The sequence below is a fragment of the Gekko japonicus genome, unplaced genomic scaffold (genome assembly GCF_001447785.1).
Source record: "Gekko japonicus isolate JY-2015 unplaced genomic scaffold, Gekko_japonicus_V1.1 scaffold106, whole genome shotgun sequence".
Lineage (NCBI taxonomy): Eukaryota > Metazoa > Chordata > Lepidosauria > Squamata > Gekkonidae > Gekko > Gekko japonicus.
This window is the reverse complement of record NW_015170890.1, coordinates 345135-363721: the sequence shown is the minus strand read 5'-3', so window position 1 is coordinate 363721 and position 18587 is coordinate 345135. Positions and strand designations below refer to the sequence as shown.

General features: G+C 42.2%; 1 protein-coding gene across 1 annotated transcript in view; it reads right to left on the bottom strand.

Moving 5' to 3' along the window:
- RBMS3 (RNA binding motif, single stranded interacting protein 3) overlaps window positions 1-18587 on the bottom strand; it is a gene marked incomplete at its 5' end in the record, with an annotated part of 435264 nt that overhangs the window by 114855 nt on the left and 301822 nt on the right. The window contains one exon of the mRNA XM_015418391.1: window positions 11964-12070. Coding sequence (XP_015273877.1) covers window positions 11964-12070 — 107 coding nt within the window. The remainder of the gene's footprint in view (window positions 1-11963; window positions 12071-18587) is intronic.

The following is an 18587-nucleotide window of genomic DNA, read 5'->3' as shown; positions in this document are numbered from 1 at the left end:
GCTCTACAAATTTTTTTAAAAAACAATAGAACAAAAATCTTTTCCTTTTCAACAGATTTTTAAAAGTCTATAAGCATGACATACTAATGTACTTAACTAGTCAAGTGATTGCCACCCCACACAGAAGCCAGCATAAAACAGCAAAATCATTTCATCCATAGACAAGGCAAAGGGCTCCATATACATAAGGGAGTCCCCAAGTATGAGGAAAATAAGATTTTTTAAAAAATAAAGGGGGGGGGAATCCTCAAAAAACCATGATGATGACAAATTATGATCCGGGATACACCTGTAAATCTGAGAACAGTTGAGTGTCAGATAATAGGGTTGCCAGCTCTGGGTTGGGAAACACCTGAAGATTTTGGGGTGGAGCCTGGAGAGGGCAGGGTTTGGGGAGAGGAGGGACCTCAGCTTGGGACAATGCCATAGAGCCCACCTCCTGAAGCAGCCATTTTCTTCAGGGGAACTGATCTCTATAACCTGGAGACCAGTTATAGAAGCAGGAGATCTCTAGGTGCCACCTGGAGGTTGGCAACCTGAGCAGGGCCGGCTCACTCACTAGGCAAACTAGGCGATCGCCTAGAGTGGGCTGGCCCTTAGGGGCGCCAAACTGCACCCGGCCCCGTACTCTGGGAGTTTCTTGATTATTTGTGTTTTTCCTTCCTCTTAAAATACATTTATTTTTGAAAAATGGTGGGCGCACGGGGAGGGGGGCGCCAGAAGGGATCCTCACCTAGGGTGCAAAATAAGCTGGGGCCGGCCCTGAACCTGAGAAAAAGAGGGAAAGGGGGAAGGAGGAGGAAGAGGAGAAATCATCCTGCCCAACCCCCTGAGAGTTTCTAGACCCCTGAAGGGGATTACCAAATGGTTCACCAAACTCTCTCAGCCCCATCTACCTTACGAAGTGCCTATTGTGTGGAGAGGAAGGGAAGGATCATAAGCCACTTTGAGGCTCCTTAAGCTACAGAAAGTAAAGGTTTCCCTTGCTTGAAAGATAGTCGAATCCGACTCTGGGGGCGGTGCTCATCTCCATTTCCAAGCCGAAGAGCCAGCACTGTCCGAAGACTTTTCCATGGTTATGTGGCCGGCATGACTAAATGCCGAGGTGCATGGAACACTGTTACCTTCCCACCAAAGCAGTACCTATTTATCTACTTGCAATTTCTTGCTTTCAAACTGCTAGGTTGGCAGGAGCTGGGGACAGAGATGGGAACTCACTCTGTCACATGGCACCCAGATCTCGAACTGCTGAGCTACAGACCTTCCGGTCTGCAGTTCAGTGTCTTAACCTCTGAGCCACCGCAGCCCTTAAAGCTAGAGAAAAGCAGGGTGTAAAAACCAACTTTTCTTCTTCTCCATTCATGCACTTCTTTGCATGCCCTCAGCTTGAAATACCTAATTGCAGCAAATATAAATGTAACCCTGTATGTTGGCTTTTTCATTCTGGAGTGGCATACAGAGGATATGTTGTTACAGTATGCCTGATGGATTCAAATTAACCAGTATGCTAAATGTGGATTAATGGGTATAGACTCAGCCCATTACAGCTCCCAATGAGAGTAAGAAAATCATCTGGGAAATTGTGAACATTTTCTTGCTGCAGGATTGACTACCAGTGCAGTTTGCCACTGGTTATATTCAAACTATCCTGACTTAGCCTGAATAAGTGTTCCAGCTGCAGGGCACAGACTATCTATGAATGCATGTGTGAAGAAATGCATTTTTTCTTTGGAGGTATGCAATGAGCAAAATCTTCACTCTGGGTTTTAAAAGTTTTTTCCCCCTCTCTCTGGGCAGAGAACAGGCAGGCAGGGAGGAAGTCAGTTCAATTGCTTTCCAGACTAACCTCAGCCCACCTTCATACAAATGCTAATAATTTTAGACAATAGGATGGTCATGATTCCCCACCTTCAAGTAGAGAACAGAGACTTGGAGGAATTAAAACTAGAAAGACTTCAGGAAGAAATTTCTGAAGACATCAGGAAAAGCTTCCTTGACCTGGCCTGATCAGGTCAGTAGGAGGGGAAAAAACAGATATGAAAAAAAACTCCTCACGGCAAAGAGGAGCTCTCTTTTGTGCTGAGTCCATCAGAGCAGACAGAACTCTTAGCTGAGGTCTGGAGGAGATAGCCATTGACCATGTGTTGGCCTGAAGAGTTGAAGGAAGCTTCAAAGTAATGACACCTCCATAGAGATCTGTAACTTCCTAAGCTAAAGAGCCTGTCCTATATTGTAGCTGATAGGGCATGTATAGTGGGAAGGCCAGAGGAATTGCATTTTACCCATTTCTTTATAATCCCTTGCTCAATCTGGTGCTGTGCTAAAAGTATGCTTGTGAACATTTTCTTTTCAATAAATACTTTATAACTTTGGATGCTGGTAGTGGTTCTCTGTACCACATAGACCTCCACCATCTTGGACATGCTATTTTAAAAGGAGTGCCAGGGGGAAGGCAGTCGGTTAGCAAGTAGTTATTCCTTCAGGGGTGCACAAGGCAGTAAACGGTCCCTGTGGTGACCAGGTGTTGGGCAGTGGGAGAGGCAAGGCCTCAGAACTTGGAAGGGAAGCTGACCCTCCCAGTGGGCAATTCCTACAAAGCTCAGGTGGTGTTGGTGGGTTACGGGAGAGAGAGAAATGCCTCTCCAGGTGTTGGGAAAACCTTGGAGGGCCGGGTGGAACAGGGCCTGCAGGCCAGAGCAGGCCTGTTCCACCGCAGCATGCAACAGGAAAGAGCATATAAATTTGGAGGGGAGAAGAGACATGTAGAGCTCTTCAACAGAGTGGGGGGTGTCTCCAAGATCCCCTAATAGACCCACAGATAGAGTCAAGAATAAAGACTCAGCCACTTCTCAGACTGACTCATTCTGGTCCACAGAACACTATGAAGCAGAGGCCAGTTAACCTGTCTGCTTGGAAATACAAAAAGCCTGTATCTGGGATATAGATGTACCCAATAGAGACCTACTAATCGTTCCTAAATGCCTGCTGCTGGTAGAGAGAAGAGGATTGGCACCAGGATCAACGACTTTGACTTTCCTGCAGCTATTGACTTTACAACCAAGTGGGGAAATCCCAGACTCCCAAATGACCTTTGTATATTTTTCTCTCTAAATTGCTGGAGGGCATTGAGCAGAATAGTAATAAATGGTAGGTCAAAAATGGGAGACAGTTAAAAGAACAGCTGCAGGAGCAAAAAATAAATTCTGGGTTCCTATTTTTTAAATGACTCGTTTTTATTCTCCTGCGTGAACATTTACAAGGCCTGAATTGTGAATCTCATTGTTTTATAAATTAAAGCACATGTTTATCTACTGGCCTAACACAAGATAAAAACACTAGAGACTGGCCAGGAAAGAGGTAAGGAAGCATCAACGATCCTTCATCTGTAGTAAACGGCTTAATTTCATCCTGATTTAATTTCAGGAAGCTGGTTTTCAATAATCAGTCATCACAATTATGCAACTGAGCTTCTCTCTCACTTTGTGATGCAAAGACACAGATCTCAGAAATGATATCTGTATTTTTCCCCCTGGTTCATCCAAGTCCACCCTAAGTAGAATTCTTATTAAATAAGATCCAGTAATGCAACAATAAACTTTTTCCTCTTATAAATTTACCACCTCATGTAGTTCTGGTTTGTAAACTGAATGTATTAATTCTTTTGTGTGTGTGTGTGTGTGTGTGTATATATATATGGAATAATCTTTGTAATACAGCACTTGTAAGACCACTAGCTGAATGAGACATGACATTTCCCCCAAATATTCTGTTTTTAGATGAAATTTTATAGGTATGTTCCCTAAAGATAAATAATTTCCGCTTCAAACTTCAGAATAATTATATTCTCTGTTAAATCTCTTGGCTGCAATCAAGAACTCTTTCAGGATGGGCACATGGCATAGAGAATATTTGTGGGAAAATGTCACTCTTTTTGGAAAACTGATACCACAATGTTGATGTCATCAGAACAAATTAAACTAAACAAACATTTGATGCAAATTATTTAAATGTACAAGCACACAACATATTACAGTCCCATCTTAAGTAGAGTTGCCAATCAAAGTCAATGTACTTAGAAGGGTGTGAGAAGGGAGGAGACCCCCACCTCCACCGAGGGAGGATTGTACAACCCTAGATGACACTGTAAGGCATGTATATTAATTTTTCAGGACAAGCGAAAATGTGCATCAGACACTTCCTCATCATGAACCTTAAAATAAATAATTACCTTTGTCTTGCAGAAAAGTGATTAAGATTTCAATATAGCCATATCTAATTTTTTGAAAGGAAGAAATTAATGAAAGAATCTCTAAAGCAAGCAAATTGGGAGTAGCATAGAAAGATACTGTACAATCCTGTTTCTATCTTTTTTATAATTAAAAAAAATCCTGGCATTGTGTTTCAAATGGCTGTTTCGGCTTATGATCAACAACAACATTGGAATGTCAACCCTGTCATTCTCATGGGTTTGTATCTTTTGCCCAAAAGGCCCTTTTCTAGGCAGGAGGCAAAGTGGGATGGGATGACCATGTTTAAAAGTGTGTGGTTTGTATCATGTTTAAACCTTCTGGGGATTTTTTTTTTTTAAAAAAAACCTTTTCTGGACAATATCCTTGAGTTTGGTAAACTAAAAAAATAACCCTTTGCTCCAGAATCTAAACAGCAATGCCTCAAATTGATTTTTTTTTAAATTCCCCAAATAGGACAAAATGAGAGAACACCATCTTTAAAGAGATGAGTTGGACCCATGTATACAGAGCTGTATGTACAGAGTTAGCTAGGTTATGGCTCAGCTGCCCTGGATATGACTCTTGCTCCTATGTCTCACTAGGGTTCCAGTTAGAAATATAATAAAGAAGCAGGTCAGGACAAATTAATCACATTCATATTTCTTAAATAAATGCTGAGAGAGTTATAGGCATTTGAGGAACTAGATAATTGCATTAAAGGATATCACTGCTAACAAAAGATGTGCCATTCTGGCAGTTTTCAACAATATTTTGCCAAGGTTGCAATAGGTGGGTTTGACGTAAAAAAAAAATGTGTTCAGCACCAAAGTGTCTGGTCAGTATAATACAGTTTTGGGGGGTTTTTTTTTGGGGGGGGGTTAAAAATGATGGTATTTACAAACTTGAAACTCACTCAAAGAATTCAACAGGCTTGATATTTTCATTTCAATGCTCCTGAAAGGTCTGAAAAATCTATAGGAAGATTCTGTTTAATTTCATAAAAGTAAGAATTACAAATATGAGCAGTAGAATTGAATCAATCTGTGCTCCATAACTACCCTAGATTTTCCAAGCTATTTTTAAACAAAAAAATGCACTGTTTTCTGTTCTCTGCAAAAAATCAAAGAGGCAGAAAAACAACAAAATTAAGGGAGCAATCCTAAGCAGGTCTACTCAGAAGTAAGTCCCATTTTATTCAACAGGGTTTACTCTAAGAATGGTGTTCTTCAAACTGCAGCCTAAGTGCAATAATCCCATCTTGAAACATGAATGCCTTCTCTCTGGAACATTGTATTTTACTAAATACAACAGGTGTGAATGAACATTAACAAGAATCACTGTAAACATATCAGTATTCACAGATTTGCTTAGAGTAACATAAATTATGGCTAACATAATTGGACAAAAGGCATTAAATTAAAATGTATTCAAGATGCTGTTATGGTTATATTTGAACAGAAATGATCAGATGCTATTAAGAAATGAAGCCCTGGGTACTAAAATGTAATAAGGAAAAAAACTCCTCAGATAAATGACTAATTATGTGAATATGTATTGAGCCTCTGACTGATTTATTATCTATGTAAATGGACAAGTCTTTAAAAGAAGAGTTAATAGATATAAGCTTGTAAATTCGGGATACCGTGCTAGCCATTCTCCAGTGCAGGGAGCAAGTAGGCAATCATTTCTTCCTTGCAGACAATAGCTGGACAATCAGATACAGATGTTTTAATAATAAATTTAATAAGTACATTCCAGCTGACCCCTGTCAACTTGGTTAAGAGCCTAGGTGTTAGATTGGATCCAACATTACTGCCGGAGAACTATGCTAATACAGCTGCAAAAATCTCTTCCAACTCAATTTAGCCCAGAAGATGACCCCCTACCTTGACTTGGACAACTTGGCCACCTGGATCCACACCATGGTAACATCAAAATTAGACTACAGTAATGCACTCTACATAGGCTTTCCCTTGATGTCAACTATCTTGTGCTAGGCGGAGCATGCATATTACTCCCATTTTTCAGTCACTCAGTTGGCTGTCCATCAGTTTTTGGGTTCTGTTCAAAGTACTGGCTATCACATACATGGCCTTGGACTCTCATATCTGCAGGGCAGCATCTTTTCCTATGCTCTGCTACAACAGCTTTGTTCATCTGATCAGGACCTTCTGCAAGTGCCATCCTGCAAATGGACAATGTCTACAACTGCCTGTAATTGTACATCTGCATTCCCTGTTGTGGCCTCCACCTTATAGAATGGCCCATCCACCAAGGAATACCAGGGTCGAGACACAGAGGCAGGCAATGGCAAACTACCTCTAAACATCTCTTTCCTTTAAAACCCTATGGGGTTGCCACGTCAGCTGTGATGAGGCAAAAGGGCGGGGGCTGTACTACAATGGTTCAGAAAGATACTTTAATAAAGGGGATGGGACTGTGGACTATGCTACTGTGTACAGTACATACTATCTGTTGCTATATGTATTATCCTACTATGTAATCTCTGCATCATTTAACATGTCATATTAATACTTATGCTTTGTTTCAGATTTCTCCTTGTTTTCATATTTCTGCAGTCCTCATCCTATTGTATTGTTTATTGGATATTGTGTATTGTATTGACTCACCTTGAATCTTAGTGAAAAATGCAGATTATCAATAATGTAAATACACACACACACACACACACACACTAAAAGGGATCTGAAATTGCTCATGGACTACGGTTCTGAATAAAAAGAAAATGAAGGAGCTGCTCCAATGATCTCTGAAAAATACCATGTATAGAGGAAACCTTCCTCAGCAACTCCATAGTTTCCAGTCTCTCCATAAAACACACCATGCCCCCAGTATCTTTAACTAGATGCAGTAAGAAGTTCACAAAATTTGGAAATATCTGATATGTCATTTACACCTCTCCAATTTGCCTTGGCTGCCTTTATAGGGTTGCATCCTACCATTCTGTTCAGCTAAGCCTGGAGCTTTCCTACAGAGGAAGAAGCCATCCAGTGGAGAAAGAGAGTCTCCTGCTGGGAGAAGGCTCCTTTTGCCAGAGGCAGGCTCTTCGCTTAAATGAGTAGAGCCAACCTCTTTCAGATAGTACTCAAGGTATAAGCTTTCTAGAATAAAGCTCCCTTCATTCAATATGTATCATATTAAGCCGGCTTCGGCTGGGAGGTGGGGTAAAAAAATTGAAGAATTAATAAATAAATAAATATCAGACAAAGGGAGCTTTGACTCTCAAAAGCTTTTATCCTGGAAATCTTTTTGGTCTTTACAGCGGTTCTGGACTTGAATCTTGCTCTACTTAAGCATTAGTTAGGTACTAGTTCTCATTTACAAAGAGCTGTCACAAAGATACATTAGACAGTGATTATAATGTATTTATTTAATTAAAATATTTATTAGTTGCTTTTCTCCCTTGTAGGACTCAAAGCAGCTTATGATATAAATAGAACACAATAAAAACAGCAATTATAAAACCCCATAATAGTCATAGTTTAAAAATTCCAATTAAGACTGACAATAATGAAAGCTAAATCAATCAAAATGCAGTCCTAAATAAAACTGTCTTCAACTGCCTCCTGAAGATCAACCGCGAGGGGGCCAGGCACGCCTCCCTGGGGGGGTTGTTCCATAATTGTGAGGCTGCCACAGAAGAGGCCCTCTCGCGTGTACCCTCCAAACAAGCATCTTTAATTGGTGGGACAGTCTGGAGGGAATCTCTCTCCCATCTTAATTCCTGGGCAGGAACATACAGGAGAAGATGGATCTCCAGTCCCAAACCATGTATAGCTTTAAAGGACAAAACAAAATCTTTGAACTGGGCTTGGGAGCAGACTGGTAGTATTGGGGACATATGCTCCCCATTGCGGGCCCTGATGTTAAGAATGGCGGTGCGGGAGAAGGAGCCCCAGGCCATTAGAGCCGAAGCTGAGAACCGAAAGCTCTCCCACGGTTCCCTAGAATCCCAGACACAACACCCCACGGTTCTCAGCTTCGGCTCTAATGGCCTGGGGCTCCTTCTCCCGCACGCGGGACTGTGGCTAATTGGCCTAAGGAAGGGGGGAGTGCATACGAATACCCTATATCCCATTATGCTTGTAGGGGCGACGCCACTCTTAACAGTGCCTTTGTTAATGCATCTTCAATAAAATATAACCTTTCCATGAAGCCTGTACTCAGTTGTTGGCTGTGGAACCTGACACCTGACCAGCAGTCTAGCCACAGCATTCTGCACTAGCTGCAGCTTCCAAACACTCTTCAAGTACAGCACACTGCTATAGTCCAGTCTAGATGTAACTAAGGCATGGATCACTGTGGCTAGATCTGACTGCCTGAGGAATGGATGCAGTTGACTCACCAGCCAGATCTAGGCAAACACACTTGGAGCCACAGCAAGTATTCTAAGGTGACCACTGAGTCAAGCAGTACTCCCAAGCTGCAAACCTGACTTTTCAAGGTGAGTACAACCCTATCCAAGGCAGGGGAGATGTGAAATTCCTGGTCTGCCTACTAACCCAAAAAACCTCTGTCTTGTCAGGATCAAGTTTCAGTTTGTTCACCCTCATCCAGCCCATTACTGGCTCCAAGCACCAGTTCAGAACATCAACAGCATCCTTGGAATTAGGTGGGAAAGTTAGAGCTAGGTATCATCCACATATTGGTGACATCGCAGCCCATACCTCCTGATGATTTCTTATAGCAGCTTCATATAGACATAAATAGCCTTTTGAATTAAAGAATCTAGATAAATATTAAGCAGTAACATTTATATGATGCTTAAAAGTATAATGAGTATCATTAACACATAGTTTAGGCCTAGTACTAACACTGGAATTCACAACTCTGGTATATTCAAAACATATAGTACAATGTGCTAACCCTCAAGGTACAATGGCATTGTATCACAAATAGCTTCCTACATCTGTGCTGTTTATTGATCCAGACTTCAGCACAGCCAGGATAGATGACATGATGGGCAGCCATGGTAGATAAGCATGGATTTATAGACTGTTTAAAATAAAAAGTTGTAGACCCTACAGAGTTGTCAATAGCAAGTGCTATATAAATCTGTCTATGAGGGGTTTTCTGAGGCAGTCTATCTTATTAAGGCCTTCTTGGGCAGTCTTGATTCAGCACATTCTTAAGATAATAAACTATAAAGGCTCTAAAAGGAGACTTTCTAGTTGTCTTGGATCACTACCATAACAATGCATAATGACCCCTTTGAGGCTATGTCAACCTCCCATGTCAGTGTTGCTGCCAGACTGGCGCTCCGTATACACTAAAAATACTTGAGACATTTGTACTGAAATAGTGCATGGTGACCGCACTGCAAAAGTGAGCAACTTGCATGCTTTTGAGAATGCCTTCCTTGTTTGCTTAAGTGGGTCACTGGTGGGGCGAGTGTATGCTCCTCCCTAGACTAATGGCCCGCGAAATATCTGCCAACACTACCAAGTCATATTCTAATTTGACGATGACAACGTGGCTTAAAACCACTAATCACATATGAACATCACCAACAGGGAGCCATTTTAACATTTAGAAAAGCACCCAAACAAACAAACAAAAATGAAATGCCTTTCCCCTCCCCCGATTTTTGTTTGCCAATTGCACTGCAGATTTACACAGTTATCACCCCAATAGTACATTTCAGGTCAGAATGAGCAAGCTTTTAATTAACAATGGCTTCAAGAATATGAAGAGTTTGAACAACCAGATTTGAACCGAGTAGTTCAATTGGATCAATGTGTAACTAATATCCAAGAAAGAAAGAAAAAAGTTTACAAGGCTTGATCTCCCCTCTCCAGTTCCTCACACAGGCTAATCACATATGGAGTCACTTTATGTCTGGACACATGGTAAGGATAAGGGACCTTTCCCACCTAAATATTTAGAAGGGAAGAAATGAGGGGAAGCAAATGAAAATTAACCTGTTCTAGTGGCCTTGTGGGAAATGGCTGAGAAACCATAATAAATCTTGCCTCTTGTCATAACAGAGACAGAGATCAAAACTTGTAAATATGAGCAGCCCTAACTTGCTTCCCTCAGGCAGAAAGTTGGACCTGATTTCCCCCCTCTTTCATATAATTCCTATACCATGGTATCAAACAGGTTAGTAATAGCCTATTCTCTGTACTGGAAAAACCCTGCTGCAATAGAGAAGGGTGGATTTACTGACTATAGAATTCCTTTTGGGCTAACATGCTCCACAAAATCAGGTGTTTCTAGGATTGCCAACTCTGGGTTGGGAAAATCCTAGAGATCAAAGTTTGGGAAGGAGAGGAACCTCAGCAGGTTATAATGCCATATAGTTTACCTTCCAAAGCGACCCTCCCCCACTGGAAAACTGATCCGTGTAGTCTGGAGATTAGTGGTAATTCCAGGAGATCTCCAAGCCCCAGGTGGAAGTTGGCAATCATTTTTGTGGTAAGGGATGTCCTTTAGACCTTCCAGTACCCAGCCAGAAATATGGGAAGTATCTGTGGAAAATGGAAGTATCTTTTCCCCCATGTCAACAACAGAAAGTCAGTCATGCAGACTCCCCAACTCAGGAAGGTCTTGTAAAAGTCCACGGCTAACTATGTTGACCTGTGGGACGAACTATTCTGCATTTCTGTAGTCAGGGAATGGATGCAGTAGAAACAGAACATCTGATTCTCTAAACTAGATCTATACAGACACGTTCTCAGTTTAAGTGTAAATATTAGATAAGCATATGGAGCAGAGGTCCATCAGTGGCTATTAGCCACAAGGTATAGATAGGGACTCTGGGGCAAGTGATGCTCTGTCATCTTGGTGCTTGGGGGGGTCAACAGTGGGAGGGCTTCTAATGTCCTGGCCCCACTGGTGGACCTCCTGATGGCACTGGTATTTCTGGCCACTGTGTGATACAGAGTGTTGGACTGGATGGGCCTTTGGCCTGATCCAACATTGGCATCTCTTATGTTCTTATGTTCTTATTAGTTCACATGTTTCCTGCCTTCTATCATTCCTCTCGCCTCTTTTGACAGTGGTGCTTCTGATGGCATAAGAGGCAGAGATGGGTAATTCTGCTTGTTTCCTGCTGCTGATTAGGGGTGCTCATCTTCTATGGTTGTGTTTGTTTGTTTGTTTGTCCACACAGGTTACCCAACACCTGACCACAACTTTTGAGGCTCACGGGAAGTTGCTGGGGGGGAAGGAACGTGAGAATGATTTGCTTCAACCCACACCTTTGCCAGGCAGTGAACAGGGCTCATCCCATTATCTTAAAATGGGGTATTTTCCATTTTATGAGTATTGTAACTTAGAATAGCATTTTGACTCACATACATATCTACTGACTGCAATCTTCAACCCATTTACGAGGAATATGTGTATTTTGCTAGTTTAGTGCTGCTCAGAAAATTGTAACTAAATTAGTTGAATGTTTAAGCATATGCCTGTAAGCCAGGTTCCTTCTGTGGTTATGGAAGAATGACTGTAGGGCAATCCATGGGAGGTCTGTGTAGCTTTTTAAAGAGGCATATTTACCATGCCCAAATCCTTGTAGCATCACAGACCACTCCTTAAGAAAGTTACACCCTTCTAGACCCATGAACTTTAACAGTGGCCTCAGAAGGGTGTAACCCTGTTTAGGATTGCACTGTTCAAGACAATTACTCTCTTTTAGCATGACCCTTTAAATCACATGGATGTCTACCCAAATGCCCAAGGAAACTGTTTCAGGTAATGGTAACTCACCTCTCCTTCCCTCGGCCACGGCCTCCCATTCTGTGTGTACTTGCTTTGATTCTGCCGTTTCTTTTGCCCTCCATCAGCAAATTTGCACAGCAAAGGCTCCGTTGGGGCTGTGAAGACAAGAAACCCAGTAGAAAAATTACGCGAGAGAGGTTTATACAGTTATGAACGATGGATAGATAAACTTTTTCACACTCTTTCATAGTACTAGAACTCAAGGTCACCCTCAACCAACCAAAAACATACTGTCATTTTTGTTGGTTTTAAATTATATGTTGTCGTGTGCTGCTTTGGGTCTCTTTCAGGAGCAAAGCAGCATATATAGATAAATAAAAATGTGATGAAATTGTTTGATAGTAGATTCAGAAAGCCAAAGGGGAAAACTTCTCCACACAACGTACAAATTAACATGGGAAATTGACAACCACAGGATGCATAATGGCCACTAGTTTATATAGCTTTAAAAAGGGGATAGATAAATTCACAGATGCTGTCACTATCAAGAGCTATTAGCCGTGAAATCACTATGGAATCTTCAAGCAAAGGGGCAGAATGTCAGGGGACAAAGAGTAGGAAGGACCTGCTATTCTACATGTGTACTTCCTGTAAGCCACTGTTGGAAATGGGATGCTTAAATAGATAGATCCTTGGCCTGATGTAGCAGTGCTCTTCTTATATTCAGTATAAGATTTCTCCATTAGAATGAAGACATTGGTTCCTCTAAAGTTAGTTACATATTCACAACTGACATTAGCGAAAGAATAAACACTGCTGACTGGGGGGGGGGGGTCAAGCCCAACTTACTAATCTTTTCACTCTTTTTGTCTCTCTGTAGCATATGCTTACATATTTTGGCAAGCAAAATAAATACAAGTAGATGAAAGAAGACTTTTGCCAAACAATCAAATTGGCTTAGTTCCCCCTATTAAATCTTTATAGTTTAAGACAGCTGGCATATGACCTTCTTTATGCGTCTGAGGTCTTTCATCATGAAACAGTCCATCCAGTCAGTGGATTACTATTCAAATGAATGTTCAAAAGACTGTAAGTTACAGCTTTGTATGAAAGACTACCGAAAGAAAAGATGGAACAAAAATCATTTCTACTTTGTCAAATTTCAATCTGTTTTCTAAAAATGTAGTTGTCAGACATTGCTTATAACATCCCCCACTCCTATTGTGCGTCCATGTGTTTCAGTTGGAGAGTTTAAATTAAAAGGCACTGAGATCAATTATAATGCAATTAAAGTGAATGGCACAGAAAATCAATTTGTGCCCCAAATACCGAGGGGTCTAAAGACCCCAAACACATACTCTTGACAACACAATAGCTGCATTATGTTGATGCTGCTATTAAAATAACATGATGATAATCTGTCAGTATTTAGTTCTTTGTGTTTGCACCTCTGGGAAGTTGAAAGGTGATGGGGTGTTTCATTTTTTTTTAATTACAAGCTACAAATACACACAGGTAAAATTCCAGGGTCTGTGATCGTTTCAGAGGGTAGCCATGTTGGTTCTGCAGTACAACAGCTGGACTGGCGTCCAGTAGCACCTTAGAGACCAACATGATTTGCAGGATATAAGCTTTTGAGAGCCAACGCTATATGACGAAGGGAGCATCGACTCTTAAAAGTTTATACCCCAAATATCTTGTCGGTCGCTCAAGTGCTCCTGGGCTCGAGTCTAGGGTCTATGGTGGCTCTCACATAAATGGCCAGTGAGTAAAATGACACCTGCTTTGTGCTGATGCAGTAGGTATATTACAGGATATTCTAAAACAGAAAAAAGTATTTAAACAAATACACAAAAACAATGAATAGATGTTAACCTTTCCATATTAAGAGTCCCCCCCCCCCATAGGAAGTTCTATAATCAAAAGGTAGGTCAGGAAGGGAACAAAGACTGGACACTGGTAGCAACTGGTAGGTCAGAAGTCCAATGTAAGGAAAACACAGTCAAAAGAAAAGTAACCTAGACAAGACTACAACTAAAAGGAAAAGACAATGAACAGTGCAATCTTTAAAAAAAATTACACTTTTTGGAGACCATTCAATTCAATGCATTTAGTAACTCTGCTTAGCATTGCACTCTAGGTCATGTCCAGGGAAATAGCACTTCTAGTAGAACAGGATCAACAGAAGGCCACCTTCAGGAAAATGCAGCCAAAAGAAAGAGAGAATTCAGGAAGAGAACAGCTATGGACTAGTGGCGCCAAAAACTTTGTTATGAATGTAACATATAAGGAATTTAAACAACATAATGTACCTGACAGAAAGTTTCATATACATAAAATGCTAAAATATACTTTCTATATTGTTACAATATTATTGTTGATTTGTCTAATTTCTATACATGTTGGGTATTGTGGGGGGAAAGCTAATTGTGACAAAGAATATCTTTATTATTTAATGTGATTATTAACACTGTAGCACTTACTGAACTCCCATACCTCCTCTACATTATAAGCAGTACCCCTTTAAGAAGGGGCATTGCTTATGATTAAGCACATTATTTTTGTATGGAACTAGAGTCAATTATGTGATTTTTGTCTTAACCAGTGGCTTAACCAGGGTCCATTTACCTCATTAGTAAAGAGCTATCCCTGACCATTAGAGAGTTAAATTGTACCCTATGTCAACTTCAATAACGTTAATTTCTGTGAAGCATCTGGTCATGTGAATCCAGTGATGTACTGCATACAAACACACGCAACAGTCTGCAAGATTATGGAGAAGATTGCTGACACCTACAAGGTGCCACTTGTTTGTTTACATCAGCTTTTAATGTCAAGAGCAGGGCCCCCCAAAATGGTACCCATGGGCACCATAGTGCCCGTTGATACCCTTTCTGTTGCTCACTAAGTGTTTTTAGAAAGTGGGTGAGGCTCCTGCTTAGCAGGGCTTCTGATTAGTCACTGGAGATCTGATTGCCTGTGCAAATTACACCGTTGTTTTTTCCCCCAGAGGCAGCTAACACCACAGTTGTTTTATTCTTTCTCTCACTCCTCCTTCCTAGTATATTCTTAAAAATTACTCCTCTTGTCTCCTGCACTTGATCTTCTTTTGTGTGTGTGTGGCGCCCTGACTGCTCTTGCGGGGTGTGCCCGCCCTCCGCCGTGGCTCAGGGGACGAGAGGTGAACCCGTGGCCCGGACTGGGGCAGTAGGTGCGGCCAACATTGGAGCCTGAGGAAGGTATAGAGCTGTGAGGGGGCTCGCCTCAGACGCAGGACCATCAGGTGGTTGCCTCACCACCTTAGCCCGCGCTGAGTCTGGTTGGTCTCCGGTGTGCTGACGCTATCTCTCTCCGTCAGCACCCGCCTCTCTCCAATAACCAGCTCAGCCCATCCTCCCCGGCTTGCTGTTCCCTCGCTTTTATTTCCTCCTCCAGGCTCGGCCCACCCACTGCCTCGGTCCCGCCCCCACCTAAAACTGTGGACGCGGAAGTTCCCGTCACCGCCCCGCCCCGCCCCTGCTCCCCGGGGACACAGCGTGCCGGCGCCTCTCCTCTCGCCGCTCCCCTGCCCCGCACCGGGGCGCGCAGCTGAGCTCTCGCCCGACCACCCCCGACGCTTCCGCCCTCGGACAGGGCCGTCTCCACTTCCCGGGGCTCCCCAACGGGTCGCTCCGATGCCCCGCCGCCGTCGGTGGGCGGGGTTCGACCTTGCGGGCTGTCTCGGACGCGCTGCAGGGCTCGGGTAGGTACTGCACCGCTTCTCCGTGTGGCGGGTGGCTCCCGCGGCTCCGGTCGGGGTTCGGGGGGGCTTCCCCGGGGGAGTCATGGCGGCCGCCGTGACAGTGTGGCTCCACCTTCCAAGATGGCCATTTTGCGGCCGTGCATACCACTGTGTGTCAGAATTCCAAAGGTACCCTCAGGATCAAAAAGGCTGGGGATCCCTGGTGAAGAGAAAATATCTCTTTTATTGGATCTGCAGTATTTCCAGACATATCTACTTTGGGTTAAAAGGTGGCTGGAAATACTATGAGAAACTGACTAACATGTCCAATATTTCAGCAGCTATGTTCTAGATAAATCAAGCCATTGAAATACCGGGGGGGGGGGGAATCCTGGGAAGAGAGCAAGCAGTAGTTATGATCAATTTCCCCAATTACTGGTATATTTAAAAAGTAGGTCAACACAGATTATCATTTGGAAACTTTTTAAAAAAAGGTTATAGGTAGGATTGCCAATTGCCTGCTTCTGGTGGGTCCCTGTCCACCCTCTGGTGCTCAGTGGGGGGATTGGAGATGACATCAGCACAATATAGATATCCGGAGGACCTAGACCGTCTCACAATGCCATTCCTTGTCTCTGCCGATTGATCCTCCTGCCAGTAACTGCGGGATGCATTGTAAAATATATATGTCTTACATAGCTTTTGATAGAATAAAGTTTGAGTCCAGTGGCACCTTTAAGACCAACAAAGTTTTATTTTGGGTATAAGCTTTCATGTGCATGCACACTTCCTCAGACACAAAGCTTTTGATAGTTATCTCGCATTGCCATTATAGGCAGAGTTATATGCTTCTAAGTCCATTTAAATCAACACTGCTTAGAAAGGCACTGTAAATCACTTCAGTGCATGTAGGGCTGGATCCATCCAGCTTTTATTCTGGAAGAAAAGGAAGGGTATGATCTCTTTGAGCACCAAAAAACTCTGTGCTGAGAATTGTGGGGCCTGTATATACAAAAGCCATTGAGGATGGGGCTATAGTATGGAAGATGAATGGGAAAGGTGGATGGTTCCAACCCATATTTTTTAAAGCCGCCCTGCCAATGCAATAGTGAATATGTATTTGATTAACATGTATTTGATAGGGTTTAACTGATTAATCCAGTACATGTAAATCATTTTGTATAACTAACAAACCTTCAATAAATAATTTCTCTAAATAACAGTGTAATAGAATTTACAAAAAGATACCACTCATTTGAATGGACAGCGATATCTAATATTTTTGGTTCTGAACTGAGTTTCCATTTGAAACATTTTCGAAAGGGTAGCTGTGTTAGTCTGTTGTAGCAAAGTAAAACAGAAATGAAGTGGCACCTTTTAAGACAAAGGAATACAACAGTCTTCTTTCATCATAAAATTCTGCACTTCCTGGCCCTCCCTGAACAAACGCACTGAAATTAGAATTTAAATTATAGGGGTGGGGAGGTAGGGAAGCTTCACCTTTCACTTCTTTCATTTTTAGTCTCTCCCACCAATTTACATATGCCAAAGCCAGAGATCTGTTTCTACAGGGAGGCATCTACCCTACCTGCTGCAATCAACCTCTTCTCCTTTGTTTTCACTGTGTTTGTGAAATGTGATGAACAACAATGGAAATGCCCCATATGCTAGACTGACCCAACAGAGAGTCCCTCAGGGAAGAGGTATCAACCGAGATATATACTGCCCTAGTCAGTTTCCACTTCAAAATGTGACAAAATAACATTTGGAGAAATCTTAATCTTACTCTAGACTGAAAACTACCCCCCTCCCCCGCCATCTCCTTAATTCCAGAAAAGAATTTTCAGGGATTTGTTAATTTCTGTTATTCCTCATTCTGGATCTTCACAGTGAAAGAAACCAGTAAGACATAAGCATTTCTGTGGAAGAAGTTCTGATCCTCTATCCACCCTACAGGGCTGGTAGTCTGAATATGCAAGATTCAGACTTCCTCTGGGTGGTTCCTGAGGTCCACTTGAATTGGACCCACCAATTTTGTCCTTCTCAATTCCCCCCCCTCCCAGTGCTCAAGAATGGGCATCATGGAGATCAGACAGTACAGCCCCAGCCATACCAGACATTTTGAAACAAAGGGTAAGGCACTTACCACTTGGCTGGAAAGTTCCCTCAGCTAGTATATCTAGTCAACTGTGAGTTAGCCAAGACTCTTGCAGTGTGGCAAGTAACCCTGATTGACAGCACAGTATCTCATCAAACTAGGTGTATGTGGGAAGAGGGGCAGGAAGGCAGGCTAAAGACAGATCCCACTTTGTCATAACCTGGGTGGATCTGGATTGAGGAAATGAAACAATACAGAGCTGGAGACCAGACTGTCCTTCTCAGCTAGAGAAGTACATAATATAGATATTGAGGCAAGAGGACCATGGGGATTCTAAAACAGAGATGGGTCCAACAGCCTTCTGAAATAGTAGCTAAGGGGGTTCATCATAAGACACAGAAGGCTAGACACCCTTATAATTTACCTGGTATCTCACTTAGCAACTGGCTGTATCATGTTACTGTGAACAAGAATCCTTACACGTTCACCTATGAAACAGATGTCTGAAGCTGGGTTGAAGGGTCCCAGAAAATAGCATTACATGGTCACTGTAATGCAGCAATCCCACCCAACAAAGTGGGTCTTGTTCCCGAGTAAACATGCATAGGATCAGGCTGCGTTTCATCTGGATGTAGGAAGTGGTTTTAAAATTTACATGATATTTGAGATTCTGATGTGTTTATGGACTTTTGGTACCAACATTAATGACTATAGACTAACAGATAACACAAAGTACAATAATGTATTCCTTTGGATACTTGCACTTCTTACACAAAAAATACCTTCACACACATAAAATACCTTCATGCACAAAGTCAACAGTTTGGTACTTTAAAAGTATTTGGGATAAGAA